The sequence below is a fragment of the Eptesicus fuscus genome, chromosome 4 (assembly GCF_027574615.1).
Source record: "Eptesicus fuscus isolate TK198812 chromosome 4, DD_ASM_mEF_20220401, whole genome shotgun sequence".
Classification (NCBI taxonomy): domain Eukaryota; kingdom Metazoa; phylum Chordata; class Mammalia; order Chiroptera; family Vespertilionidae; genus Eptesicus; species Eptesicus fuscus.
Window position 1 is genome coordinate 112053523 of NC_072476.1, and position 26909 is coordinate 112080431.

At 63.1% G+C, this 26909-nt stretch overlaps 1 protein-coding gene across 1 annotated transcript; it reads left to right on the forward strand.

The window, feature by feature from the left end:
* Positions 1-1897: 1897 nt before the first annotated feature.
* On the forward strand, positions 1898-21265 carry SNX18 (sorting nexin 18). Its single transcript, XM_008160134.3, has 2 exons — positions 1898-3604; positions 18879-21265. Exons 1-2 carry the CDS (start codon positions 1984-1986, stop codon positions 19130-19132), a joined length of 1875 nt encoding a protein of 624 aa, XP_008158356.2. The 5' UTR covers positions 1898-1983; the 3' UTR covers positions 19133-21265.
* The last annotated feature ends 5644 nt before the right edge of the window (positions 21266-26909 follow it).

The following is a 26909-nucleotide window of genomic DNA, read 5'->3' on the forward strand; positions in this document are numbered from 1 at the left end:
GGACGTGGTATAGATAGACAAACCCTACGGGAGGACGTGGTATAGACAAACCCTACGGGAGGACGTGGTACAGATAGACAAACCCTACGGGAGGACGTGGTACAGATAGACAAACCCTACAGGAGGACATGGTATAGACAGACAAACCCTACGGGAGGACGTGGTATAGACAGACAAACCCTACGGGAGGACGTGGTATAGACAGACAAACCCTACGGGAGGACGTGGTACAGATAGACAAACCCTACGGGAGGACGTGGTACAGATAGACAAACCCTACAGGAGGACGTGGTATAGATATAAAAACCCTACGGAGTGAGGTTTCCCCGCCTGTCCCTGCCCTTCACGGAGCCGGCGCCGGGCCTGCCACCAGACGGCAGAGCTGACCACCGGCTGCCACGCACAGCACCGCAGCTCCTGCTTCTCCGGAGCGGCCGGCCGTGAACGCGCCGCCTCCGGCTGCGGGAGTCTGGCCTTACAGAGACGCTGGTCTCCTTGCTCACAGCCTACACATGGCGCATTTGTTACTGTGACGCTTTCACCTAAGAAGTCACGAGCAGGAAGGCCGAGTCTAAGTGCATTTACCTTAAACCTCGTCGCCTCTAGGCGTCCGTAAGTAACACGCGTGTCTTCTCCATGTTCAGTGAAAGCCGATGGCGTGTTTCTGCCCCTGAAACTCGTGAGCTCCCGGCAGGCCCTGAGGAGAGTCCCAACCAGCGTGTTCAGCTGAAAGCGCTGTCCTCTGGGATCTGCTCCCTGCGTGGAATTAAGGTTTCGCAACATAAACGCACACGGCGGGGCCGTCTGGCCTGTGGGCTGCGTTGGTGCGGGATGCTTGGAATGCCCCGGCCATGACACGCTGCTCCCCCGGCGCCTGCCTCTCCTGCCTGCTCCCCAGGTTGGCTGGAAAAGGGCCAGGGGACGGGCTGAACCCCAACGAGAGGTGCCCTCACGGGGAAAATGAGGGACTGGACAGGCGAAGGGCGTGAGAAGGAAGGGCCCGGCCAGGGCTGCACGGAGGGGAGATGTGGAACCGCAGCTGCAGTGATGGAGCGGTCAGCACCTCAGGAAGGGCCCTGCTATGGACTCGCTTCAACATGATGGAGGCAGAGACAGAGACAGGGACAGGGACAGGGACAGGGGCAGAGGCAGAGGCAGAGACCGAGACCGAGACCGAGACAGAGACAGAGGCAGAGGCAGAGACAGGGACAGGGACAGAGACAGCTGGGCGGCCCCTGGCCTCGGCGCCCAGCGGGGTGAGCTCGGACCGCCTGGTGCACGCGCCTGGCTGGGACCGGGGACCCAGCTTTTCCTTAGGAGGCGCTGGGGACGTGTCTGCTTTCCCGGGAGCCGTCACCGCAGCCGCAGCGGCAGCAAACGCCTGCACCGGGCTCACCGCGGGGACGGCCCTATGCTGACGCCCGTTTCGTGGCCTGGCCTGTAAAACAGGGGCACACTGCACCCCAGGGGGCAGGGACGGCGGGGCCTCCCTCAGGGCACACAGGGGGTGTTGTCAGAGGTGCGTCCAGCCCAGCCCCGCTCCGCAGTCCGGCCGTCACGCACAGTCGCACACCGCACCCGGCTCTGCTCCTGCCCTCCGCGCCCCGGAGGCCCGCAGGCCGCGCTGGGGACTTTCCCCGACACCTTTCCTCACCTGAAAGCCCCCAGACTGGTCAGCGCCACCTCCACCTGCCGGGCGCTGCGGCGGCGGCGGCTGCACGCGCCGGCCACCAGGGGGCAGCGGCGGCGCGGGCTCGGCGCTCGGCGGCTCGGGCGTCGCTTGCTCTGGCCTGGCGCTCGGCGCTCGGCGCTCGGCGCGCGCGGCTGGGGACGTGGGCGCCGCGGCCCCGCCCCCCGGCGGCGGCTCGGCTCAGTCGGCGGCGCGCGGCGCGGGCGGAGGGCGCGACCGGCGGGCGGGGCGCGGCGCGGCGCGCGGCGTGGGCTCCTCCGCGGCCCTCGGCGGCCGCGGGCTCGGCCGGGACCATGGCGCTGCGCGCCCGCGCGCTGTACGACTTCAGGTCGGAGAACCCGGGCGAGATCTCGCTGCGCGAGCACGAGGTGCTGAGCCTGTGCAGCGAGCAGGACATCGAGGGCTGGCTGGAGGGCGTCAACAGCCGCGGCGACCGCGGCCTCTTCCCGGCCTCCTACGTGCAGGTGCTCCGCGCCCCCGAGCCCGGCCCCGCGCCGGACGGCGGCCCCGGCGGCCCGGCCCGCTACGCCAACGTGCCGCCCGGCGGCCTGGAGCCCCTGCCCGCCCCGCCGCCCGCCGCCTTCCAGCCTCCGGGCGCCTTCCAGCCTCCGGGCGCCTTCCAGCCGCCGAGCACCTTCCAGCCGCCGAGCACCTTCCAGCCGCCGGGCGCCGGCCTCCCGTACGCCGGGGGCGCCCTGCAGCCGTCGCCCCAGCAGCCGTACGGCGGCGGCTACCAGGCCAGCCAGGGCAGCGACGACGACTGGGACGACGAGTGGGACGACAGCTCCACGGTGGCGGACGAGCCGGGCGCGCTGGGCGGCGGCGCGTACCCGGACCTGGACGGCTCGTCGGCGGGGGCCCCCGGCCGCTACCGCCTGTCCACGCGCGCCGACCCGTCGCTGGGCCCCCGCGGCGGCCCGGGGCCCGCGCCGCACCCGCCGTCGGGCGCCAAGAGCTCGGCCACGGTGAGCCGCAACCTGAACCGCTTCTCCACCTTCGTCAAGTCGGGCGGCGAGGCCTTCGTGCTGGGCGAGGCGTCGGGCTTCGTCAAGGACGGGGACAAGCTGTGCGTGGTGCTGGGCCCCTACGGCCCCGAGTGGCAGGAGAACCCCTACCCCTTCCAGTGCACCATCGACGACCCCACCAAGCAGACCAAGTTCAAGGGCATGAAGAGCTACATCTCCTACAAGCTGGTGCCCACGCACACGCAGGCGCCCGTGTACCGGCGCTACAAGCACTTCGACTGGCTGTACGCGCGCCTGGCCGAGAAGTTCCCGGTCATCTCGGTGCCCCACCTGCCCGAGAAGCAGGCCACGGGCCGCTTCGAGGAGGACTTCATCTCCAAGCGCCGCAAGGGCCTCCTCTGGTGGATGAACCACATGGCCAGCCACCCGGTGCTGGCGCAGTGCGACGTCTTCCAGCACTTCCTCACCTGCCCCAGCGGCACCGACGAGAAGGCCTGGAAGCAGGGCAAGCGCAAGGCCGAGCGCGACGAGATGGTGGGCGCCAACTTCTTCCTGACGCTGAGCACGCCGCCCGCCGCCGCGCTGGACCTGCAGGAGGTGGAGAGCCGCATCGACGGCTTCAAGAGCTTCACCAAGAAGATGGACGACAGCGCGCTGCAGCTCAACCACACGGCCACCGAGTTCGCGCGCAAGCAGGTGACGGGCTTCAAGAAGGAGTACCAGAAGGTGGGCCAGTCGCTGCGCGGCCTCAGCCAGGCCTTCGAGCTGGACCAGCAGGCCTTCTCGGCCGGCCTCAACCAGGCCATCGCCTTCACCGGCGACGCCTACGACGCCATCGGCGAGCTCTTCGCCGAGCAGCCCCGGCAGGACCTGGACCCGGTCATGGACCTGTTGGCGCTGTACCAGGGCCACCTGGCCAACTTCCCCGACATCATCCACGTGCAGAAAGGTAAAGCCCGGGGCGGGGGGCGGGGGCGTGTGCCGTGCGCCGTGCCGGGGAGGGGGGGCCGGACAGACGGCTGCTCTCGCCCAGGGACTGGGGGTGTCTGCGGCATCGTTGGGGAATTTGCATGTTGGGCCGGGCCCTTCTGGGATTTGTGTCCAGGGCCCAGCTGGAAGGGGACCCAAACCAGCACAGGCCTCTGCGTGAGCACTGGGGTCACTTAGCGCTGGGTGTCAGGAAGCGTGGACATCATGGGGAGACTCACCTGCAAACACAGGTGTGTCTGCCCTCACTCCCCGCCCCCCCCCCCCACTCGGGTGGAGGAATTGGGGTCCCTTCTCCGAGGGACTGGCCGGGGCAGCGGGAGCCCTCAGCTCCCTGCGGGGCCTCTCCTGCAGCCCTGTGGACTTTGAGGAAGTTTTGAGAAATCTGTTAAGCCCGGTCATGGTGATCTGGAGTCTGTGAGACGGAAGCTAAGAGCAGCGTTTAGGAAAGGATGTGGGGACGACGTGGAATGTAGAATCTGAGCGTCGGTCTGAGGGCCTTGTCCCTGGCCTCAGTGAGAACAGAAGCGGCCCAGCTCCGAGGGCTCACCGGGTAGAGCGTCCCTGACCCTTGGTGCAGCCTAAACGGGCCCTTTGTTCCTTTCCAGCGTAAATGAGAGCAGTGTGGTCTGGGGACGTCCCTCCCTGTGCGCTCCGGGCAGTGCCTGGGTGAGGGCTGGGGCAGGGGTCTCCCTCCTGGGAGTGTCCTCTGAGGGGGTGGGGAGGGGAGGAGGGGGTCACCCATCTAACTCCCTCCGGGGAGACCTGGGTCAGCAGGCTGGCCTTCCGTAGTGAGGGGTCGCTGTCTCTCCAGGCCCAAGCCCAGCGAGGAACACGCCTGGCCTCTGACATGGTCCTACGGGCATTGAACTAAAAGCTGCCTCTTGGTCCTTTCTGCCGAGAGCCACACAAACCTGCCTGTCCCTCCTCCCCTGTCAGCCCTCAGTCCCTGTTCCTCCCCCTCCAGTGTGAGTGCTGGCTCACCCACCGGTGGGCGCCTTCAGGCCCTGGGTGTGCGCTGCTGGCGTCAGGTCAGTGGGGACGGCATCTCCCGCAGGGCCCTGTGAAGGCAGCCATCAGGCTGAGCGGAGGCAGCCCAGCCTGCGCCCCGGGGAGCCTGCTTCTCCACGCCTGCGCCGCTTTTTGCAGAAGTTGGTGTGAATCCCTGAGGCCGGCTGGCTCTGGTGGGTCTCACTCAGGCCTGGAATGCAGGACCTGACATTTAAATTCCATTTATGTCACGCCCAGGGCCCCCGCGGCCGCCTCTGTTTGTTTATGTAACTTATGCAAATGCTGGTGAGTAGGTGGAGGGTGGAGCCAAGCGCACACACCTGTGGCCTTGACCCAGTGGCTGGTCCTGCCCGGCCTGGTCTCCTGTCGCTCAGACCACACTCCCCAAGCGCCCTGCTCTGGAAATTACTTGTTAGAAAGGCCATGGGTAGGGTTTGTTCTAAGATCTGCTTGGCATTTACAGCAGTACTTGGTGGAGTCTATTAAACCATGGGGCTGGCTTATTTTTTTAATCCTAAAGCTAAAATTGTCTCCTATGACTTGGGAGTTGAGGAACTTCCTTTATTAAAAACAGTGCCGTTTTATGTCACTTTGTTAAACCGAGTGAGAGGCACTGGACGTAACCCGGCACCTGGAGGGAACCCCGTGGTGGTCAGTCGTTTGTTGGTGTGGGAGCCTCGGTGTGTGCTGCTCAGGGACCGAGTCCCTAGGTGACACGTGTTTAGAATGCGCTGCCTCTAAAGCGCAGGGCACGGCCAGAGCTGGCTCGCAGGCCGTGGTTATCTGGGAGGCTGTGTGCAGGTGAGAGAATGCCACGCCAGGTGACGCCCGGCGGGTGTGCCCCGGGCATCGGCATCGGCAGCTCCTGGTGGGAAGAGCAGCTCACCCCCCGCCCCGGCGCCACCTCGCTGCACCGTTGCCGTTGGAATGAACCCGGAGCGGTGAGCACTTGGAGTCCCGTTGACGGTTGTTCTTCCTCCCAGGTCCCCAGCATAGTCCAGGGAGAACAAGGACAGAAAGACAAAAAACCTTTAAGCAACTTAAATAACTTTGTTGTGAGCACTTGGTCCCAAGTTTATCTTTCACCTCAGGGAGGATGTTAAACATTCAGGAGAATTATTGCATCCCTTACGTTCCTGTTGCTGACAGCAAGACGGAACCGTTTCAGTCCTGCATCGTCCGGTCCTGACAGGAAGTGATTGGAAAGTGCTGTTCGGTGACCCGAGCAGTTGAGAGGGGAGTTCGTGAGGTTCCGCCCCCTCAGCTCAGCTCGTGGGAGGAGGGCAGGGACGTTGGCGCCTCTGAGCTGGTCTCTAACCCAGGAGGCGGCTTTCCCGTGTTGGAGCGGTGCTGCTCCCTGCTGGCTCTGTGAGCCACGCGCGGCCATTGACGGTTAACGGAAGCGAACGAACACGGAGGACTCAGTTTCCCAGCCACGCTTAGTGTACTTGAGTGCCTTGTGGCTGGCGGCCACCACATGGGACCGCCCTTCCCTCCGCTGAAGGCTAAGCCAGCCCGTGCTGGACAGCTGTCCCGTCGGGCCTTCTCCGGCAGCGAGTGGTCTCCCCACGAGCCTCCTGTTCCCTCGGCCTCTCCTGGCCGCCCCTCCCGCCCGCGTGGGCTAAGGAGTAACTCGCAGGGACGCAGGCCGCTGGCCCCTCTGCCCGTGGGGAGGGTGTCTGCCGCGGGGGGACGCCTCGAGGTCCGTTCAGAACACAGCGCCTCCGGCCGGGCATCCAGGGGAGCTGGGACACGCGGCCTGGTGTGTGGCTGGCGCTCCTGACCCTGTTCGTGCCGAAGCCGGTGTTTGAACGCAGCCGTTGCATGGTGCGTGCTTTCTGCAGAACTGAAGAGCGCCATATGGTTCCTTTAGCTGAAAGAGAATTCTAGAGTGGTGATTTTTTTCATCAACTAATGGAGTCTTGGATAAACAGACCTGCTCCGGCTCATGGGGCTGAGTTCTCTCGTCTGCAGTGCAGTGGATGGAAATTCAGAATCTGTTGGAATTTTATTCATGTTTTGCTTTGTCTTAAGAGGAGTCCCACCCAGCTGGTGTGGCTCAGTGGTTGAGCACCGACCTATGAACCAGGAGGTCACGGTCGGGTTCCTGGTCAGGGCATGTGCCCAGGTTGTGGGCTTGATCCCCAGTGTGGGGCCTGCAGGAGGCAGCCCACCCATGATTCTCTCTCATCAGTGATGTTTCTCTCTCTATCCCTTCCTCTCTGAAATCAATAAAAACATTTTAAGAAAGGGGAGTCCCTTTAATTCTCTGCTCACTGATTCCTGCGAGGCAGACCATACTTGTCCGTCTCAGCTGCGTACCCCGTAGTCTCGATTTTCTCCTCGTATCCTCCCTGCCCACAGTGCTGCAGATGTTGGTGAGTTTGAGGAACAACAGAGAATCTGTCCGTTTCTTAGCTTATTTCATCCTGTTTCCGAAGACATGACTCCTCTCTAGTTCATGATAGAGCTCAGTGCGTGGCCGTGAGTCAAAGCTGCAGTCACCTGTGGGGAACATTGCCGGGGAGGGCTGTCAACATCTGGCGATGAGAAATGTGGTTTTCTCTCTGCTTGTGGATGTGGACCGGAGAGCTGGAGGCCCTGCAGGGACATTCCTTCTCCGGAGGACGGGTGTGAAGCAACGTCCAGGTGGCTTGTTGGTCTGAGGGTGACGCAGGGCGGAAGTGGGCGCGTACACACAGGCGTCCGTGGTCGGTGCTCTTCAATGACACAGTCAGTGGCTAGTTGGTCGCCCTCTGAACCCCCAGATGAGCCTTCTGTCCCACCGCAGCCCTGGCCCGCCGGCCCGCCTGCCCGCCCGCCGGGCAGAGTTTCCCTTTGTGCCCAGGCGCAGGGAGGGCCGGGTCCCTCCCACGGGGATTGAAGATAGCCGGGTCCCTCGGGGCGGGTGAGGCCGGCCTCCTGGGCGCTTCCGGTCTGCCTCCGGTCTGCTAGGCTAAAGCTAGCCCTGGGGGTGGGGCCAGGGAGGCGGGGAGAAGGTCTCTCCTCAGTTTGAAGGGTCTGGGTAGAAACTGAGTCATCTGTTGCCCCCCCACCCCCCCACCCCGCCTGTGGGTGGCAGCCCAGCCTCCACCTTCGCCCAGGCTGAGTTCCCTAGTGAAGGAGGTCAGTCACGTGGGATTTCTGCTCCTCAGAACTCTTGGTCGCCCACGTGACTTGCCTTCCTCCCCTGAGCGGTTTTGTGTGTTGCTTAGCAGGTGGGAAGACGGTGGCTGGGCGCTAATAGGTCATTGGGCTTGTGCGCAGGGCGCTCAGAGAGAACCTGGTTTTACTCGGCAAATACCTCAGTGCCCACCACGGCTCAGGCTCTGCTAGTGCCAGGGCGGGCCTGCCGTGTGGTCAGTGGGTGGGCACTGTTCCGTGTACGGGAAGTTGCTGGTTCTACTCCCGGCCGGGGCACATGCCCAGTGGGGTGTTGCTCTCATATTGGTGTTTCTTTCTCTCTCTCCCCCTCTTCCTTTCCCTCTCTCTAAAAATCAATGAAAGGTATTTTGAAACTAGATGCCCGGGTTGTATCGGTGCCTGAAGGAGAGACGCCTGCCCTGGTGGAGCTTGCCTGCTGGCAGGTGGAGACACGCGAAAAGCAGACGCAGTGATGCGTGCTCGTGTGCGCCGGAGCGTGGGGTGCGGGGACGGCCGTGCAGCAGGGCGTGAGCCTGGGGGGCAGGATGAAGTTTAACAGGGTGCCCCAAGTCGCCTCCTTGGGAGCTGGAGTCTAAGCAGAGCCTGAGGAGGCCAGGGAGTGAGCCACCCAGGAGTCTTGGGAGCCAGGGCGCTGGCGGGGGCGGGGGGCTTCGAGTGCCGGGCAGGCTGAGAGGCGTGAGGAGGCAGGTGACCAGGCTGAGAGGCGGGGGGCGAGAGAGGATTGGGGGGTGGAGGGGGGCCTGGAGGCCGAGCTGCAGGGCTGTGGGTCGTAGTCGGACTTGCAGGAAAGCCCGGTGGGATGGGGCTGGAGCAGGGTTTTGAGCCACGGCCTGATGGACAGCTGGTCCCGGCTTCCTGGGTTGCGGTGTGAGGACCGAGTGGGGAGGGGCGGGTGCCACAGGTGGGAGCAGGGAGCCAGCGGGAAGCTCCCGCTAATCCAGGCGAGAGACTGGACCAGGGCCGGGGAGGGCAGCGGAGAGGGGAGAGGCCACGCGGGATGTGTGTAGAGGTGGAGTGGACAGACTTTCCTAAGGGCCAGGTGTGGGGGGGGGGAGGGAGCGGGCGGCTGGTCTGCCCACAGGGAGGAGGGAGGCTGGGACCGGTGGGGACGGAGGAAGCCGGTGAGGCTGTGCTGCTAGGCAGACTGGCTGGTGTGTGTTCCCTCCCCCGCCCAGCACAGCCTCGGGCTGGGACCTCCTTCCCTCCCGGAGCCCAGGTGCAGCCTCGCCCTCTCCCAGGCGATCACCTCGGGCTGGAACCACGTTCTACCTGCCTCGTGGGAGGCGCAGGTCCTGCAGGAGCCGGGGGTGTGCGGACGGTGGAGGTGGACGTGGACGTGGACGTGTGTGGTGTTGGCAGTGAGAGGCCAGGGTCCGAGGGAGCCGGGGGGTCGGCTGTGAGGGCTGTGGGGAGCCTTGGGCTTTTCCTGGAAAGGCCGCCACGGCGTGACTCAGGAACTGGGTGGCGGGTGCAGGCGGACCTCGGAAACCCTCGGGGGCTCGCTGAGCACTAGTAGCTGCACCTGCAGCTCAGCGGGAGGCTGACAGGCGCCTTCCCCGTGCAGAGGGACACGCACACGCGTGGGCAGGCGCCGCCTGCGAAACAGGACAGGGGTGATTAACTGTGGGCGGGGAGGAGTGTGGAGAATAGGAGGCTGGCTAGCCGGCGGGGGGGTGGGGGGGGTTGGGGGGGTGCTCTGAACCCCGGTCCAGAAACCGGACCAGATGTGGCTCCTGGAGCAGCCTGGGCGTGGCCTCAGCGAAGCTGGCCCACCTGGCCCTGCTGAGTCAGTGCCGGCTGGCCGCCTTAGAAAAGCCCTCAGGTGATCTGAGGTCAGCTGCAGGGGGAGGGGAGGGGAGGGGAGGGGGGAGGGAGCCTCAGTGGTCAGACAGGGCGGGACCCACCGGGCAGGCCCCACCTTTGAGGGACACGTCCTGGTGGCAGAGTACAGGGTGGCTCGGGCGGGGAAGATGTGATGAAATCCTAAACTGCCGGGGTGTCCATGGGTTGGGAGGAGGAGACAGGGGCTGTGTGCCTACAGGAGGGTAAGGGACGGGGGGAGGGGGGCGGGGGGGGCGCATAAAGGGACCTGCAGACCAGGGCTGTGGGACCACCAACGGAGGCGCTTGGAGAGGGAGCAGGGGCTGTCTGTCCACAGCACTTGAGCTAAGGATGGTTTTTACTTAAAAAATATTTTTTCTTTTGATTTCAGGGAGGGAGGGGGAGAGATTGGGGGTTCGGAGGTGAACCCCGCATTTTCCCAGCCTGCAGACCGGAGGTGAGCCACAGAGAGCTGCCTGAGGCCCTCAGGCGGGCAGCCTGGCCCGCTCCCGCCGGGAGCTCCTGTTGGCGAGCAGACAGAGGGGCTGTCCGAGTGCCCGGGCACGAGGGGCGTGGAAAGCGCCGGTGAACGCAGACACATGGGGGCGGGGGGGGGGGGGGGGGCGCTGAGGGCGTGGCTCTCCGGAGTCTGGAGTTCCCTCTGAGGCCCTGTGGGTGGCGGTGGAGAAGGCGGGTTCAGAAGAGGGGGAATGTGGGGAAAGGTCAGGCATGGGCCCGAGGGAGCTTAGGACCCCACTTCCTGGACTTGGTTTCGTGGGATTGGCGACCTTCACGAGAGCCACGCTGCCTGCAGCGAGACCCCTTGAGCACTGACATGTCAGCGTCGGGGCCTGTGTGATGGCGGTGCCTCGTGTCTGTCCTGACACGTGTGTTTCTGGGTGCTCTGTCTGTCTCTAGTGGGTAAGAGAAGGGCCAGGGTGTCCCTAGGTGAGACAGCTCATGTAGGGATTGTCCCCAACACGAGGTGATGGGAATGCCAGGCACAGCGGGCACCGTGGGCGCAGGAAGTTAGTTAGGCCGTGCAGCCCCGCGTCAGCGCCAGCGTCGCTTACGGAGCAGATGGTAAGCCGGGGCCTGCAGCTACAATTCTGCTGGTAAAGACGCGACGTCCTCTGGGCAGAGTGCTTGAAAGCCAGCAACGCGTCCTTGAAAGTGTCCTTGTAACTGCTCGCCCTGAGAGGCAGCCCAGTCCGCTCCCCCAGGCGGGGCGGCCTCAGCGCCGGGTCCCTCCGAGCCGTGTCCCTTCGCTCCCTCCTGCCCCTCAGGGACGAGCTGTGTGGTGGCTTCTCTGGACTTATTCCAGCTTCGGTCGCCCTTTCTCTTCCTAGAAAAAAGAAACTAAGGTTTTTGAGATGTTTTCTCAAAAAAAAGAAAAGTAACTGTTGGGGCAGAGGGAGAGCACGGAGTGGGGGAGGGGAGGGAGGGAGGGCCGTGGCTGGTGAGCGGGACGCGGGTGGTGCCCTGATGAAGAGCGAACTAGGCCGCTGGGCCACATTGGCATTTTCTCTCGACACTTCCGGTGCCGGCGAGGGAGAAGTGCCTGGTCCAGGCCTGGGCTCCCTCAGCGCCTCCTGCCCCCGTCACACGGCCGGGAAGACAGGAGATCCAGTGCATCCTGCTGGCACGTTCATGATTTCAACACTCCATCAAGTGCTTGCTTTTCTTAAAATGTCTTCTTTAGGGGAAAATGGAGCTTTGGATCCCTGTTGCCTAGTGACTGGGCCTTTTGTGTCACTGGTCCTAGGAGGACAGAACTTACCGGAACCCGAGATTTGATTGAGGGGAGGAAGGCGTGTTCAGGAGCAGAAACCAGGTCTGGTTGGGCTGGGAGCGTCTGGAGCAGCAGCCAGCCCTCGGGCCCTGAGGGGGGAGAGGGCACAGAGGGGACCTGGAGGGGGCGGCCTGTCAGCTTCTTCAGCCCAGTTTTAGATGCTCTGGATGCCCGGGGCGGCTCGGTGCCTGGATGCCGGGGGCGGCTCGGGGCCTGGATGCCGGGGGCAGTACATTTTGCTGGGTCAGAAGCTCCCAGGACATTGATTTCTCTGCCAATGAGGAGGAGGGACAGTTCAGTTAGTGTAGAGGACTGTGTTTGCTGTCGGCCGGCGGCGGGGTTTTCCATGTGCCAATGGGCCGCAGGACACCCAGCTCTGCCCACTCACCTTAGAGAAACAACGACATGGCCTGCTTCTGGAGGGTTTGCTGAGGGAGGTGACCTGCTGGCAGGCTGTGATGCTTTGGAAAATGGTGTCGACGTGCTAGATCTATAAAGTGAGTCTCGGAGTCGGAGCCCGTTAAGGCTGTGATACCCATCAGCTGTCATGGAGTAAGTTCTTGAGCTGGTTAGTTTGTGTTTATTACGAGCATGCGCAACATAACCCCCTGAAAACGCAGTGCACGGGGGTCAGACCAGGTGGTGGCTCCCTCTCCTTTGCTCCTTCTGGCCTGCACCAGGTGGCCTCACGCAGGGAAGGGGTGGGGAGGCGGGGATCCAGGCCTTGGCTTCTGTGGGTGGATGGAGGGCGGGGAAGGGGCGGAGGCCTGTCTTTGAGCCGGGGAGTTGCAGTCAGTCTGACAGTGAGGGGCGGGGTTGTGTACAGACGCAGGTGACTCGTTAGTGACAGCCTGCAGCAGCCCGCCCTGCCAGCTTCCCTTCGCGCTGTGAGGAAAGGGCGGGCGGGCTCAGCGGCGGGGGCACAGGCCCTGTGTGGGATCGGAGGGGGGAGCGGCCGGGGGAGGGGTGGCCAGCGCTTTGGCATGAGTTAGTGGCAGGACTTGGGGCAAGTCATGCAGCGCCTTGTTTGTAAGGCAGAGCGAGCTGCACCCCACACTGCTCTGCGGCCCTTTCGGCTCTTTAAAAGGAACAACGCCTCAGGGATGGGAAGAAGGCCTGGAGTTCTGGCTCCTCCTTTTGGAATGAGTCTTAGGGTCGCCGTTTCGCAGTGAACTCTCCCGTGGAGACATTGCAGCGATGCGCCCAGCTCCCTCGCCCGGTAATGACACTGAGTCTCAGCCGGAAGCTCCTGCCCGTCTGCCTTCCAGAGGCTGTGCTCCCCGCCCTCCCCGGAGGACCCGGGGCCCTGGCCGGTGGTGTGGCCTCCGCCTGGCCTCCGGAGGCGGCTGCGGGGAGGAGCCCGGTGCGGGCGGGCTGACGTAGCCCTCGCTCAGCCGTGCCTTTTTCCTGGCCTCCGTCCTTCGGAGGGTGTTTCAGCCGGGAGCCGGGGAGGCTGTGCTTTTCCGTTCCCTCCGGGCAGGTGGTGTTTCCCTCGGGCCGTAACGGTTGCTGTGAGCACGCCTCCCGGCTCCGCGGTCAGGCCGTCCTGTTTCTCTCCGAGGTGGACGCTTGCCGGCTTGTTCCCACCGTGAGGCCCTGCTGTGCCGCTGTCCCGGACGCCCCGCTCTCGGTCTCGGCCAGGAAGCAGCGGGGAGCTGTGTGCCAGCCCGCCCTGCCGAAGGCCTCTCTGCCGCTCCCTCCAAGGCCGTGGCCCCGGAGGCTGTGGGCCTTTCCTCTCACCAGTGACCCCTGTCCCCGCGTTCGCGTCTCAGGTCTCCCCCTCCCTCGCCCGGTCTGTGCTGAGGGCCGCGAGGCCGGTCTGAGGGGAGGCCGCAGGGGCCGCCGGTTCCTGCTCCACGAGCCACGTGAGCAGAGGTTTTGACGACCTTTGCCTGCTTTCGGATTTTTTGATAATTTTTTAAAAGCGTGTGTTCCCTTCGTGCTTTAGTTTCTGGCCACGTCTTAGCTTTAATTTACGCTCCTCTTGGGCTTGGTAAGGAATGCCTGAGAGGGGCCCAGGCCGCGCTGCGGGGCTCACTGCCCACAGCGATGGGCAACCTTTGGAGCTCGGTGTCACACTTCGCCAAAAACCTGAGCGTAACTCGGGTAGTGTGTCACTTTGAGGAAAAAACACTATTTCACGATATTTATAGTTTAAATAACATAAACGTATAATTGTTATATAAAATTGTATTTAATAAACCAAAAATTAAATATTTAGTGCTGACACGCGTGTCAGAGGTTCGCCATCACTGGTAGGACTTGGGTTTGTGGGCGGGTCCCCCAGCAGAGGGCGGGTCCCCCAGCAGAGGGGCGTGTCCCCCAGCAGAGGCCAGATCTCACCCCAGAGGGCGGGACCCCCAGCAGAGGGCGGGACCCCCAGCAGAGGGCGGGTCCCCCAGCAGAGGGCGGGTCCCCCAGCAGAGGGCGTGTCCCCCAGCAGAGGGGTGTGTCCCCCAGCAGAGGGCGTGTCCCCCAGCAGAGGGCGGGTCCCCCAGCAGAGGGCGTGTCCCCCAGCAGAGGGCGGGTCCCCCAGCAGAGGGGCGTGTCCCCCAGCAGAGGGCGTGTCCCCCAGCAGAGGGCAGATCTCACCCCAGAGGGCGTGTCCCCCAGCAGAGGGCGTGTCCCCCAGCAGAGGGGCGTGTCCCCCAGCAGAGGGCGTGTCCCCCAGCAGAGGGGCGTGTCCCCCAGCAGGGGGCGTGTCCCCCAGCAGAGGGCGGGTCCCCCAGCAGAGGGGCGTGTCCCCCAGCAGAGGGCGTGTCCCCCAGCAGAGGGCGGGTCCCCCAGCAGAGGGGCGTGTCCCCCAGCAGAGGGCAGATCTCACCCCAGAGAGTGGGACCCCCAGCAGAGGGGCGTGTCCCCCAGCAGAGGGGCGTGTCCCCCAGCTGAGGGCGTGTCCCCCAGCAGAGGGCGGGTCCCCCAGCAGAGGGCGTGTCCCCCAGCAGAGGGGCGTGTCCCCCAGCAGGGGGCGTGTCCCCCAGCAGAGGGCGGGTCCCCCAGCAGAGGGGCGGGTCCCCCAGCAGAGGGGCGTGTCCCCCAGCAGAGGGCGGGTCCCCCAGCAGAGGGCGTGTCCCCCAGCAGAGGGGCGGGTCCCCCAGCAGAGGGGCGTGTCCCCCAGCAGAGGGCGGGTCCCCCAGCAGAGGGCGGATCTCACCCCAGAGGGCGGGACCCCCAGCAGAGGGGCGTGTCCCCCAGCAGAGGGCGGGTCCCCCAGCAGAGGGGGGTCTGTGGGTCTGTCTACCCTGCAGCTTTCTCCCCTCACACTCCTCAGGCGGGAGCTGGGCGGCCTCTGCCCTTCTGTGACATTCAGCATCTGAGAGGTGAAGACACGTCGGGGTAGGAATGTGTACCGGTCATTTCCGGCTGGAGCACCGTCAGGGCAAGCGGTGTAGCTGCTGCTGATTCAGGCGTGTTGGGGTCACCTCAGAGATGCCCGGAGCCCCTAAAACAGGAACTCCCTGCCCCTGCAGCGGGCCCCTCACGCGGGACCCGGTGAGCCGATTCCCAGCGGAATGGCCTTTGGGTGCTGCTCCTCGTGCGGGCTCTGACCTTCACTCCGAGTTGGCAAAATAAACGTTTGCCCGGAGTCCGCCTGCACCAAAGCGCTGCCCCGTGTTCCTCAGGGACCGGGTGCTGCCACAGCGGTAGTTCCTGCCCGGCACCCCTTCCCGTGGGGTGGCGAGGGGCCGACACAGCCCTCCCGCAGTACGTCTGGGCTTCGATTTTTAAAAATATATTTTATTGTTTTTACAGAGAGGGAGAGGGATAGAGAGCCAGAAACATCGATGAGAGAGAAACATCGATCAGCTGCCTCCTGCACACCCCCCCCCCGGGGATGTGCCCGCAACCAAGGCACATGCCCTTGACCGGAATCGAACCCGGGACCCTTCAGTCCGCAGACCGGCGCTCTATCCACTGAGCCACACCGGTTTTGGCTGGGCCTAGATTTCTAAACGTGCGTCTTGGTCGGTGTTTGGTCTGCGGCAGCCTGTTGTGTTAGCGGAAGGCGGGAAAGCAGGTGGCGTCTGGATGTCAAAGGACTTCACAGGCGCATCAGTGAATTGACCGAGGTTAGGATTCCGGGGGAGTTCCTTTTACACACTCATGGGTTCTGACCTGCATGTCAGACGGGAGGGCCTGTGAGGAGGGTGAGGGAGGGCGTGCGGGAGCCATGAGGCGCCCGTGGGTGTGGGCGGCCCAGCCCCCTCCCGCCTCGGCCCGCCCCGGCCTCCTTCCCGATAGCTGCAGCGTGTGCTGTGAAGCCAGTTCCCTTTCGGGACCCATCCCCTCTCCTCGGCTCCCTGGAGGCTGAGAGGCCCGAGGAGGTCAGGCAGCTTCTCGGGTTCTGGTGTGAAGGTGCCGCGGGCCGAGGCCGCGCACGGACTGGGCCCAGCACGCACTGCTGCCTCGGCAGCTCCTGTGGACTGTGGGTGTGCGGCTGCCTGTCCCCCCCGCCCCGCCCTCCGCACCCCGGCCTGCCGGGGGCTCTGAGCATTCCCCGGACACGGATCCGCTTCCGTGCGCCTGCTCACTCACGCTGTTGCACGTGGTGTCATGGCGGCGGCTGCCTCGGGAGCCTGGGAGGCCTTGGTGCGTGGCCGTGGTCTGCACACACCTGGTCCTCCGTGAGGCTGTCCGTGAAACCACGTTCTGGCCCCAGGCCTTTGGGCACTGTAAGAGAGCAGCGTTTGCTTTATTTCCTAAATAAGTTCACATTTGGGAGGAAAATGTTCTCCGGTTCGCCCGACTGCTTAAGGCTGTCCACTCAGAAAGGACCTGCGGCCCGTTCCCGGTCAGGCCCGTCCTGTCTCTGTCCCCGTCGGGGGCTGTGCAGAAGGCAGCCCAGTCATGTTTCTCTCTCTCCCTCCCTCCCGCCCTCCCTCTCCTCTCTTTCTCCCTGCCTTTCTCTAAGCATGTCATTGGGGGAGGGTTTTTTTTAAAAATCGCCTTCAGAAAAAAATGACAACGTACACGCATGCACACGTATGCCTGATCCTGTCCGTGGCTTTTAAATTCTCGGTCTGAGCTGTGTTTGAACAACACACGGTTCGCCCTCGCGGATTTATTCACGCCGCGCTCCCTCCGTCATCTGGTGGGTGATGGGAGAGACTAGGAGCGGGGCTTTCCCTGTGCGTTTCGTCTCTGGTGAACCTGTTTCCCAACAGCTTCCCTCCTGCTCCCCTCAGGCCCGTCCTCAGGCTGCTGACGGGTTCCAGACGGTTCTCTCCTTCCTGGCTGGTAGGACGAGGGCCGGGCGGAGGCAGAGCTGCGTGTCCAGAGATTCGGCGCCGGCATCACCCATTTCCCAGAGCCACCGTGTCCTGTTCCCCACCCGCCCCGCCCGCCTCTGTCTCCTGTGACCGTGTCTCCCACCCGCCCGCCTCTGTCTCCTGTGACCGTGTCTCCCACCCGCCCGCCTCTGTCTCCTGTGACCGTGTCTCCCACCCGCCCGCCTCTTGTCTCCTGTGACCGTGTCTCCCACCCACCCGCCTCTGTCTCCTGTGACCGTGTCTCCCACCCGCCCGCCCGCCTCTGTCTCCTGTGACCGTGTTCCCCACCCGCCCGCCCGCCTCTTGTCTCCTGTGACCGTGTCTCCCACCCGCCCGCCTCTGTCTCCTGTGACCGTGTCTCCCACCCGCCCCGCCCGCCTCTGTCTCCTGTGCCCGTGTCTCCCACCCGCCCGCCTCTGTCTCCTGTGACCGTGCTGGGGATGCCGGCCTGGCTTGGCCCCTGCGGGCCCAGTGCCCACCTCCCCTCGCAGGTGCCGGTGGTGACATTGCTTGACGGCGGCTCTGGCACCTCCAGCTTCCTTCCCAGGTCGTCATCCCCCAGCCCCTCAGGAAGGCGGCGGGTCTCGCTCCACGGGCCACAGGCTCCCGGCTTCCGGGCTCCCGGCGGGCTGCGGTCGGAGCCACGCGGTGCGCCGCTCACCCTGCAGGCAGCAGTGACGGGGGCCTGGCTTCGGCCCGCGACCTGCGGTGGGGCCCGCGCGCTTCCGGGTCCAGTGCTGGGCCTCACACGGTTCCTCCGGGTCCAGTGCGGGGCCTCACACGGTTCCTCCGGGTCCAGTGCGGGGCCTCACTCGGTTCCTCCGGGTCCAGTGCGGGGCCTCACACGGTTCCTCCGGGTCCAGTGCGGGGCCTCACACGGTTCCTCCGGGTCCAGTGCGGGACCTCGCTCGGTTCCTCCGGGTCCAGTGCGGGGCCTCACTCGGTTCCTCCGGGTCCAGTGCGGGGCCTCACACGGTTCCTCCGGGTCCAGTGCGGGGCCTCGCACGGTTCCTCCGGGTCCAGTGCGGGGCCTCGCACGGTTCCTCCGGGTCCAGTGCGGGGCCTCACTCGGTTCCTCCGGGTCCAGTGCTGGGCCTCGCACGGTTCCTCCGGGTCCAGTGCGGGGCCTCGCACGGTTCCTCCGGGTCCAGTGCGGGGCCTCACTCGGTTCCTCCGGGTCCAGTGCGGGGCCTCACACGGTTCCTCCGGGTCCAGTGCGGGGCCTCACACGGTTCCTCCGGGTCCAGTGCTGGGCCTCACACAGTTCCGTCTGGAACCCGTCAGCAGCCTGAGGATGGGCCTGAGGGGAGCAGGAGGGAAGCTGTTGGGAAACAGGTTCACCAGAGACGAAACGCACAGGGAAAGCCCCGCTCCTAGTCTCTCCCGTCGCCCACCAGATGACGGAGGGAGCGCGGCGTGAATAAATCCGCGAGGGCGAACCGTGTGTTGTTCAGACACAGCTCAGACCGAGAATTTAAAAGCCACGGACAGGATCAGGCATACGTGTGCATGCGTGTACGTTGTCATGTTTTTTCTGAAGGCGATTTTTTAAAAAAACCCTCCCCCAATGACATGCTTAGAGAAAGGCAGGGAGAAAGAGAGGAGAGGGAGGGCGGGAGGGAGGGAGAGAGAGAAACATGTCTGGGCTGCCTTCTGCACAGCCCCCGACGGGGACAGAGACAGGACGGCCTGACCGGGAACGGGCCGCAGGTCCTTTCTGAGCGGACAGCCTGAAGCAGTCGGGCGAACCGGAGAACATCTTATTTAGGAAATAAAGCAAACGCTGCTCTCTTACAGTGCCCAAAGGCCCGGGGCCAGAACGTGGTTTCACAGAGCAGCCTCACGGAGGACCTAGTGTGTGCGGACCAGTGCGTGGCCTCACTCGGTTCCTCCGGGTCCAGTGCTGGGCCTCACACGGTTCCTCCAGGTCCAGTGCTGGGCCTCACTCGGTTCCTCCGGGACTTCCCGAGCTGTGGGTGTGCGTCCTCTGGGCCGCTGTTTTTATGGTAAAACCCAGCACACAGAGCAGGCAGAGGCAGGTTCACGGGTGCGTCGGCGACGCAGAGTTTATTCTTCTGTGAGTTACTGTGTTATTTTGTATACGAGCAGCTGTCACCCACCTTCGCCCGCCTTCCCTGGGGCCCATGCGTGTGTTTTAACGAACCTTCTCCCCGCAGGCGCTCTGACCAAGGTGAAGGAGAGCCGGCGGCACGTGGAGGAGGGGAAGATGGAGGCGCAGAAGGCCGACGGCATCCAGGCCCGCTGCAACACCATCTCCTTCGCCACGCTGGCCGAGATCCACCACTTCCACCAGGTCCGCGTGCGCGACTTCAGGTCCCAGATGCAGCACTTCCTGCAGCAGCAGATCATCTTCTTCCAGAAGGTGACGCAGAAGCTGGAGGAGGCGCTTCACAAGTACGACAGTGTCTAGTGACGACGCCTGCGCGCTCTCCAGGTCAAGGGTGGCTTCTGCGGCAGAGCAGACTGCTCAGAGCTGCTGCCCGCTCCCGCGTGGCACCGGCCGGTCTGTGCCGCAGCTGGGCCGGCTGTGTGCCGGCGCAGGGCAGGGCCGCGACACACAGTCACCGGACTGGACCGCATTGTAGCTCAGTTACACTATGTACGCCTACACTACCATGTAACGGGGACGTGATTATACTATTTGCCTTATTGCTTTCTGGAGGATGGGTCTTCAGCGCAGACTTGGCAGACCTCAGAGCCCGGCGGGGTCTCGGGGAGCCCCGGCCAGCCTGCCCCATGCCTTTCCCGCCCACAGACCGGGGTCCCCGAAATTCAGCCTGTTCTCTGTTTACAAACTCCGATGAGAGCAGCTGTGCGACTTCGTGCCTTTAGACTCGGGTTTTCATTTCCCCGCCCCCCTTTATAAAGCAGCCACGACTTTGATCGAAAGAGCGAAAGGCCGGTGCGTATAGGGACAGACTGCTGGTGACGGCACGTGGCGCCGGGCGGGCGGAGGGGCAGCTGGCGCCGGCCGCCGTGTGAGCGCGGCAAAGGGCCCGTGCTCGTCCAGGACGTGCGGTCCGTTGGGGAGGCGACGGGGCACTCTGCTCCCTGCGGTGCTCCGTGTGGCCTCCCTCCCGCGTCCTGCAGGCCCGTGTGCGGGGCACGCGCACCCGCTCACCACGGAGGCAGGGCCGGCTCGCGGGACCAGCACAGATTCGGGGAGGACGCTCGCTCTGCTAGGAGGGTTCTTTTCTTTCCTTTTAGCTTGAAGGTTTTCTTTCCTGCTCAGTGTGATGTTTTCTAACGGATCTACACTGTTAACCGATCGAGACTCCACTGTGACTCACTCACTCGTTTACTTAATCGACCACTTTTCAGGGATGTCTGTGAATTCAGTGTTACACGTGATGCGAGTAGCGTTGACCTGAGGAGGGACCAGAAATAACTCTTATTCCAGATGCTGAAGCAAGAAGAATTGTTATTTTTAAGTACTGATAAGCCCCCAGGACATTCAACATTAAAAATTACCTTAAATCTATTCTTTTAAAGAAAATACAAAGGCTGACGCATACCAAAAAGATTCCAAAGCAGCTTCGTTTTAAAAAGCACAAAGATTCTGGCTAGAAATGCCGATCTCCATGTTTCTCATCTTGCTGAGTTAAATGCCGCCTGGTTGCGTTAGAGATGCGAACGTCGCTGGAAGGTTAGGTTCCTGCTGTTTTTAGGAAGTGAGACTGCGCTGCCGCGGAAACCCTGGGCGTGGGCGTGGGAGCGCAGAGGCCCAGAGGCCGGTGTGAAATGTCGGTGAGGCCATTGATTAAGGAAGAGGGCAGTTATCGGAACATTACTCACCAGCACAGTTACTCTGGAAAGGAATCTCCTGTGGGTGGGGTTTTAAGATCAGGGTCTCATAATGGTTATCAACACTGTATCCCTTAGGTTGTCTCCTGGGAGGCGGGCTGTGACCAAATACATTGTTCTCTAAGGAGTGACTTCCTCTCATTGATGGCAAAATACAGTTTGATAAGCAAAACCCATGTGTGTATAAATATTAATTTTATGGCAGAAGTTTGGAGATTATAATTCTACCATTGACTCTAAGTTTGGGTCTGTATTGGACAAATAAGCACTATGCTTTCAAATGATTTGAAAATCCGTTTTCTTTGCCTCTTTATTTTGATGGTGGTTTGATTTTCTTTTTTAAATCACTAAACTCATGCTCTGGCAGCCTGGACACGACCTGAGGGGTCTTAGTGGCCTGTGCTTGGCCACGGCGGCCAGGGCTGCGATGATACGGACTGAAGACGAAGGCACAGGAGTGCGCTCGCGCTGCCGACCGGAGGACTTGCGTGCTCCGTGGCGCCCACGCCCCGTGCCGCTGGTTGTCGGAGGGTTCCGGTAGCTCTCTGGGCTCGGACCCCGGAGTTCCCGTGCTCATTTCCACCCGAGGCTTTACTTCTCCAACGTTCTTGGTCCTGTTGAAACATTTCGGTATAGGAGATACTGCGATGTGAATACCCAAGAGAAAAGCCATCACGATGTGTACGCTGGTCAGAAGATCGGTGGTACCGCTTTTTAAAATAAACTATCATGCCCTTCATGCCACTGCTTGTCTTTATTTCTGTAATTAACGATCCTGATACGGATTTACAACACTGGGCGTCCGCGTCAGCCTGGGTTTCTATTTAATTGCAGATGGAGTGGTTTCTACGCAGCAACTCTAGTGCCACAAGGCTGTTCTATAGCCACAGGTCACAGCTACAGCCAGGGTCACGGCTACAGCCAGGGTCACGGCTACAGCCAGGGTCACGGCTACAGCCTGGGTCACGGCTACAGCCAGGGTCACGGCTACAGCCTGGGTCACGGCTACAGCCACAGGTCACGGCTACAGTCAGGGTCACGGCTACAGCCTGGGTCACGGCTACAGCCACAGGTCACGGCTACAGTCAGGGTCACGGCTACAGCCAGGGTCACGGCTACAGCCACGGGTCACGGCTACAGCCAGGGTCACGGCTACAGCCAGGGTCACGGCTACAGCCTGGGTCACGGCTACAGCCACAGGTCACGGCTACAGTCAGGGTCACGGCTACAGCCAGGGTCACGGCTACAGCCACGGGTCACGGCTACAGCCAGGGTCACGGCTACAGCCACGGGTAACGGCTACAGCCACGGGTCACGGCTACAGACACGGGTCACGGCTACAGCCATGGGTCACGGCTACAGCCACGGGTCATGGCTACAGCCATGGGTCATAGCAGCCTCTTCGCAGAAATGTGGGGACTGAATGGCGAATGCAGAGCCCTGACGGAGGCGTGACGGAGCGGAGTAAGACCACCTGGCTGCTGAGGGGCGGGGGGACACAGCTTCCCGTCAGCCGCGCTGTGGGGCTGGGGTCCCCGTCGGCAGGAGCGCCTGCCCTCCGCTGCCTCTGCCGTTCCCCTGCCTGGCCAGCTGTCCCCTGACCCGGCCCGGCCCATTCCCGGGCCCCTGCTCCAGGAACCCCAGCACCGGCCTCGCTGTGCCGCCTGCTCCCTGCTCTCCGGGGCCCCCTTGGGGCCCCCACTTGGCCTGGCAGAGCCCCCAGATGCTAGGAAGCTCTGCCGCTGCTGCCGGAGGGGCCGAGAAGAAGCTCAGGTAGTTTCTGTTCACGATCGATCATGAGCCCGTGGCCGCCTGTGCTCGCCCAGCTGTGAAACGGGCGCTGGAGGCCGGGACGGGCGGCGCGGGCAGCACGGCCCTGACCTCGGCCACGCGGGCATTTCCCAGTGACGCGCGCTCTCCCTGCAGAGCCGAGCTCGGTGCCTCCGGTGGCCGGCGGCGCAGCCATCCCGAGCCAAAACACCGTGTGGGCCGAGTGGCCGACAGCTCGGCGGTCCTGCTTTGGGTCCACCGAGTGGTTTAGAAACTGCAGCGCTGGATTCCGTGGTTCCCTCAGGGAGAAGACGCTTTAAAAAGCTGGAGGCGTTTCGGGTTTAGCACGTTCCGCCCAGCTTGACACTGACGGTGGCTCCGAGGACCCGCTGGGGTTTGGAGCCTGTGCTTCGGTCACGTTTGGTCGCCTGGCCCTGCCCGTGAACGAACGCCCCTGGGAGCTGCCCGGAGGGCTGGCGCCCGCGACGTGGCCAGGACCCATGGCACCTGCGTGAGGCCATCACGTCCGTGAGCCCATGGGCCTCACTGAGCCGGGGCACCTGCCGGGAGGGCAAACCAGGTCCTGGAGAAGGGCCGTCCTGGACCCGCGGGCTGTCCCACGGCCGTCCCAGGTCCAGGGGAGGCGGTCCTGCTGGCAGGCGGTCTCCTGGTGAGCGGAGTCGCGCCGTTCCCTGGCGGGATACACACCATCGCCAGTCACCGTGACGACAGCCCGGCGAGGAAGCTCCTGACGTGCACAAGGGCGTCCCCGAGAAGAAATGCGGAGGAAAGCACAGGGCAGAGCAGCGTCACGTCCTCCTCCCGGCGGAGGTCAGAGGGCGGAGGTCAGAGGTGCGTGTGGTTGTGTGCCATCGGCCGACAGGCGGCACCACGGTAACGGCGCGTTGGGGTCACGGCTACAGCCAGGACGGGAGGGAGGTTTTCATTGTACACCTTCTTATATCTTTGGAGTTCAATGATTGAATGTAGTTTCTATTTTAAAAATAAAGATACCTTTTAAAATTGACAGGGAGACAAGACAAAAAAAAACCCAAAAAACGTAAAAAGGAGGGTTGCCCAGCCGGCATGGCTCAGTAGCTGAGGGTCAACCTATGAACCAGGAGGTCAGGGTTCAATTCCCGGTCAGGTACTTGCCCAGGTTGCAGGCTCGATCCCCAGTGGGGGGCATGCAGGAGGCAGCCAGTCAATGATTCTCTCTCATCATTGATGTTTCCATCTCCCTCTCCCTCTTCCTTCCTTTCTGAAGTTAGTAACTTTATATATATATATACATACCTATATCTATCTATATCATCTATCTATCTATCTGTCTGTCTGTCTATCTGTAACAATGACCTGTTACATATAAACTAGAGGCCTGGTGCATGAAATTCATGCACAGGATGTGTGTTCCTCAGCCCAGCCTGCACCCTCTCCAATCTGGGACATCCCTCTCACAATCCAGGACTGCTGGCTCCCGACTACTCGCCTGCCTGCCTTCCTGATTGCCCCTAACCGCTTCTGCCTGCCAGCCTGATCACCCCCTAACCACTCCCCTGCCAGCCTGATTGATGCCTAACTGCTCCCCTGCCAGCCTGTTTGCCCCTAACTGCCCTCCCCTGCCAGCCTGGTCACCCCTAACTGCCCTCCCCTACAGGCTCAGTTGCCCCCAACTTCCCTCCTCTGCCAGCCTGGTCACCCCTAACTACCCTCCCTTGCAGGCCCGGTTGCCCGCAACTTCTCTCCTCTGCTGGCCTAGTCACCCCTAACTGCCCTCCCCTGCAGGCTTGATCGCCCCCAACTGCCCTCCCTTGCAGGCCTGGTCCCTCCCAACTGCCCTCCCCTGCTGGCCATCTTGTGGTGGCCATCTTGTGTGTTGGAGTGGTGGTCAATTTGCACATTACTCTTTTTATTAGATAGGATGATTAAAATGTGCCACAGCTTGGTTTTCGTTCTTTAGGGCCTTGGCCTTAAAAGAGCCAGAGGGGCTCCCGGGACCGTCCTGCTTGCCCAGCCCTGAGACTCGGGGCAAATCCCTCACCCTCTCCTGCAGGAGGTTTTGTGGCTCGTTGGGAAGAGGGGAAACGGCCACGTGTGTACAGGCTGTGAGCTCCCGGCAGTTCACTGGCCGTTTCGTGGGCCACCACCCACACACCATATTGGACGTTGTGCCAGCCAACGGGGCAGGCCCTTCCGGGCCGGCCCCCACTCCCCTCCGCTGGCCAAGCCCACTCCTCCTCTGGGCCCGGGTCCGGGTGTCCACCGGCGGCCGTCCCCCGTGTTCCCGGGCCCGCTTCCCTGGGCCCTGGCATTTCTTGCACTCGGCGCAGTTCTCGCTTCTCCTCCAGCCAGCCGGCTTCTTTCCGGTGTTTTCCAGGGTTTGGGCAGCACTGGGCATATTTATAGGAACGAGGTAAGAGCCGTGACTCAGAAGTCCCACTGGCCCGTGTGATGTTGTGTTTGCCGTGCTAATGCCAGCAGGACGGCGGTGAACTGGACTGTCTGCTCTGTCTTCCTCTCCTGGTTTCAATCGATCGACAAGCCCTGGCCCAAAGCAGGCCACGTGGTGCCTGCCGGTTCTCCTCGGCGAAAGCCTGGCGTCGGCACCGTGGCACCCACACAGGCGGCATCGGCTCGCTGCTGGGCTCCGGCTGGTCCGTAGCGTCACAGCGCTGCTGCGGGAGCATCTGGGTCACCGTGTTGCCTTCCTCTCATCATTGCAGCAAAGTGTCCCTCACTCGGCGGCTTGAAACAACAGATTCTTGCCTTCAGTTCCGGGAGGTGGAACCCAGAACAGAGGTCACTGAGCTAGTTCTGGGGACGCCAGGCTGCGCTCCTCCCTGGAGGCGGCGGGAGAGTCCTTCCTCTCGCCTTTCCCGGCTTCCAAGGGCCCTCCCTCCTCAAGGCCAGCAGGCGGCGGTGGCATCATCACCACACCTGCACCGAGGCACCCACGGGACTCTCCTGCCCTCCTCGTCCACCTCGAACGACTTGGCGTTACCGTGGGCCGGCCTGGTAGGATCCGGGAGCACCTTCCGTTGAGATCAGCTGAGCGGTGGCCTCCGTTCCACCTTCAGCCTCCATTACCCGGCCGTGCCGCCTGTAACCTGCGCAAGGACAGCGTTTCTTCACCGGACTGTCCGTCCTGGTGACGCGCACTGGCCTCTGCAGCCGAGTTTATCTTACTAATGATTAGGATTTTAACTCCCTCCCCCCCCCTCCCTCCTCATTCTTTCAACATCACTGGGTGGCACAGAGCAGCAGGTCTGAGGTGAGCTGTAATTCAGTTCGCCCCCCACCCCCACACGCTCTCACCCCGAGAGGGCTGGGAAAGGCCTGTGAGGACAGAGGACGTGCCCCGCCCTTCCTCGCCGCGGCCTTGGTGACCTCACCTGCAGAGTCATTTCCTGCCTGGCCTTCTCTCCATGCCGCCTCCGTGGGTGCTGGGACTTCCTTTAGTTGAGACGGGATTCGGGAGTAACACCCGCACCGCCTGCTCCTGGGTTTGCACCGAGGCCCGTCCAGGTCCTGGGCTCGTCTGCCGTGCACGGTGCCGGCGACGTCCCGCGAGCACGGCGCGTTGCTGGCGGCCACGGTCAGGCGTGTGTTCCCAGCCGCGGGTTTGGAAGGAGTCAGGCTGCCTCGTGCCCGCGTGGAGGAGTTGGACGGCTGTTGAAATAAGCGAAGTCGCGCGTGCGGCTCCTGTTGTTTCTTTAATATTTTTTATTGGTTTCAGAGAGGAAGGGAGAGGGAGGGAGTTGGAAGCATCAGTGATGAGAGAATCATGGATCGGCCGCCTCCTGCACACCCCCCACTGGGGATGGAGCCCACAGCCCGGGCCTGTGCCCTGATGGGAATGGAACCCTGACCCCCTGGTTCCTGGGCCGACGCTCACCCCTGAGCCACGGCCGGCCCACGTGGCTCCTTGGAGATGTGGAGCGCCGCGAGGGCTGATGAAGGAGCGTGGACTCACCTTGTCATTTTGGCCAGAGAACCCGGATCTGCCTGTCCCAGAGGGAGGCCGCCCCAGTGACAAACCGTGTGTGTGTGAAGGTGGAACCGGCAAGCGTGGCCCTCAGGAGCGGGGGCCCCCGAATCTGCCCCTGCGGGGGACCGGCCGGAGGGGAGGGGCCGCCAGCACGGGTGACCCTGCCGTCCGTGTAGTCACCTGCGACTCCCCCGGGAGGGGCCTGTCAGAAGTCGCTCTGGTGGAGCAGCCTTCCTCCCCCCCCCCCCGAAAACCGTCCCCGCACCCCTTCTCATCACAGATTTCCCTTCTCCCCACGCGTGCTCGCTGGCCAGAGCTGAGACGGCGCCGTCCATGCAGACCGCGCACGAGTGGCCTTGAGACGAGCCGCAGCACGTTGACTCGACTGCTAAATGGGACGTGTGTCCCTCGTCCCCCATCAACAGGAAGCAGCAGCCGTTAAACCCGCATCCCTCTCGGCCCGTCATGGGGGAAAGCTGCCGTCCCTCTCGGCCCGTCATGGAGGGAAGCTGCCATCCCTCTCGGCCCGTCATGGAGGGAAGCTGCCATCCCTCTCGGCCCGTCATGGAGGAAAGCTGCCGTCCCTCTCGGCCCGTCATGGGGGAAAGCTGCCGTCCCGCGTGGG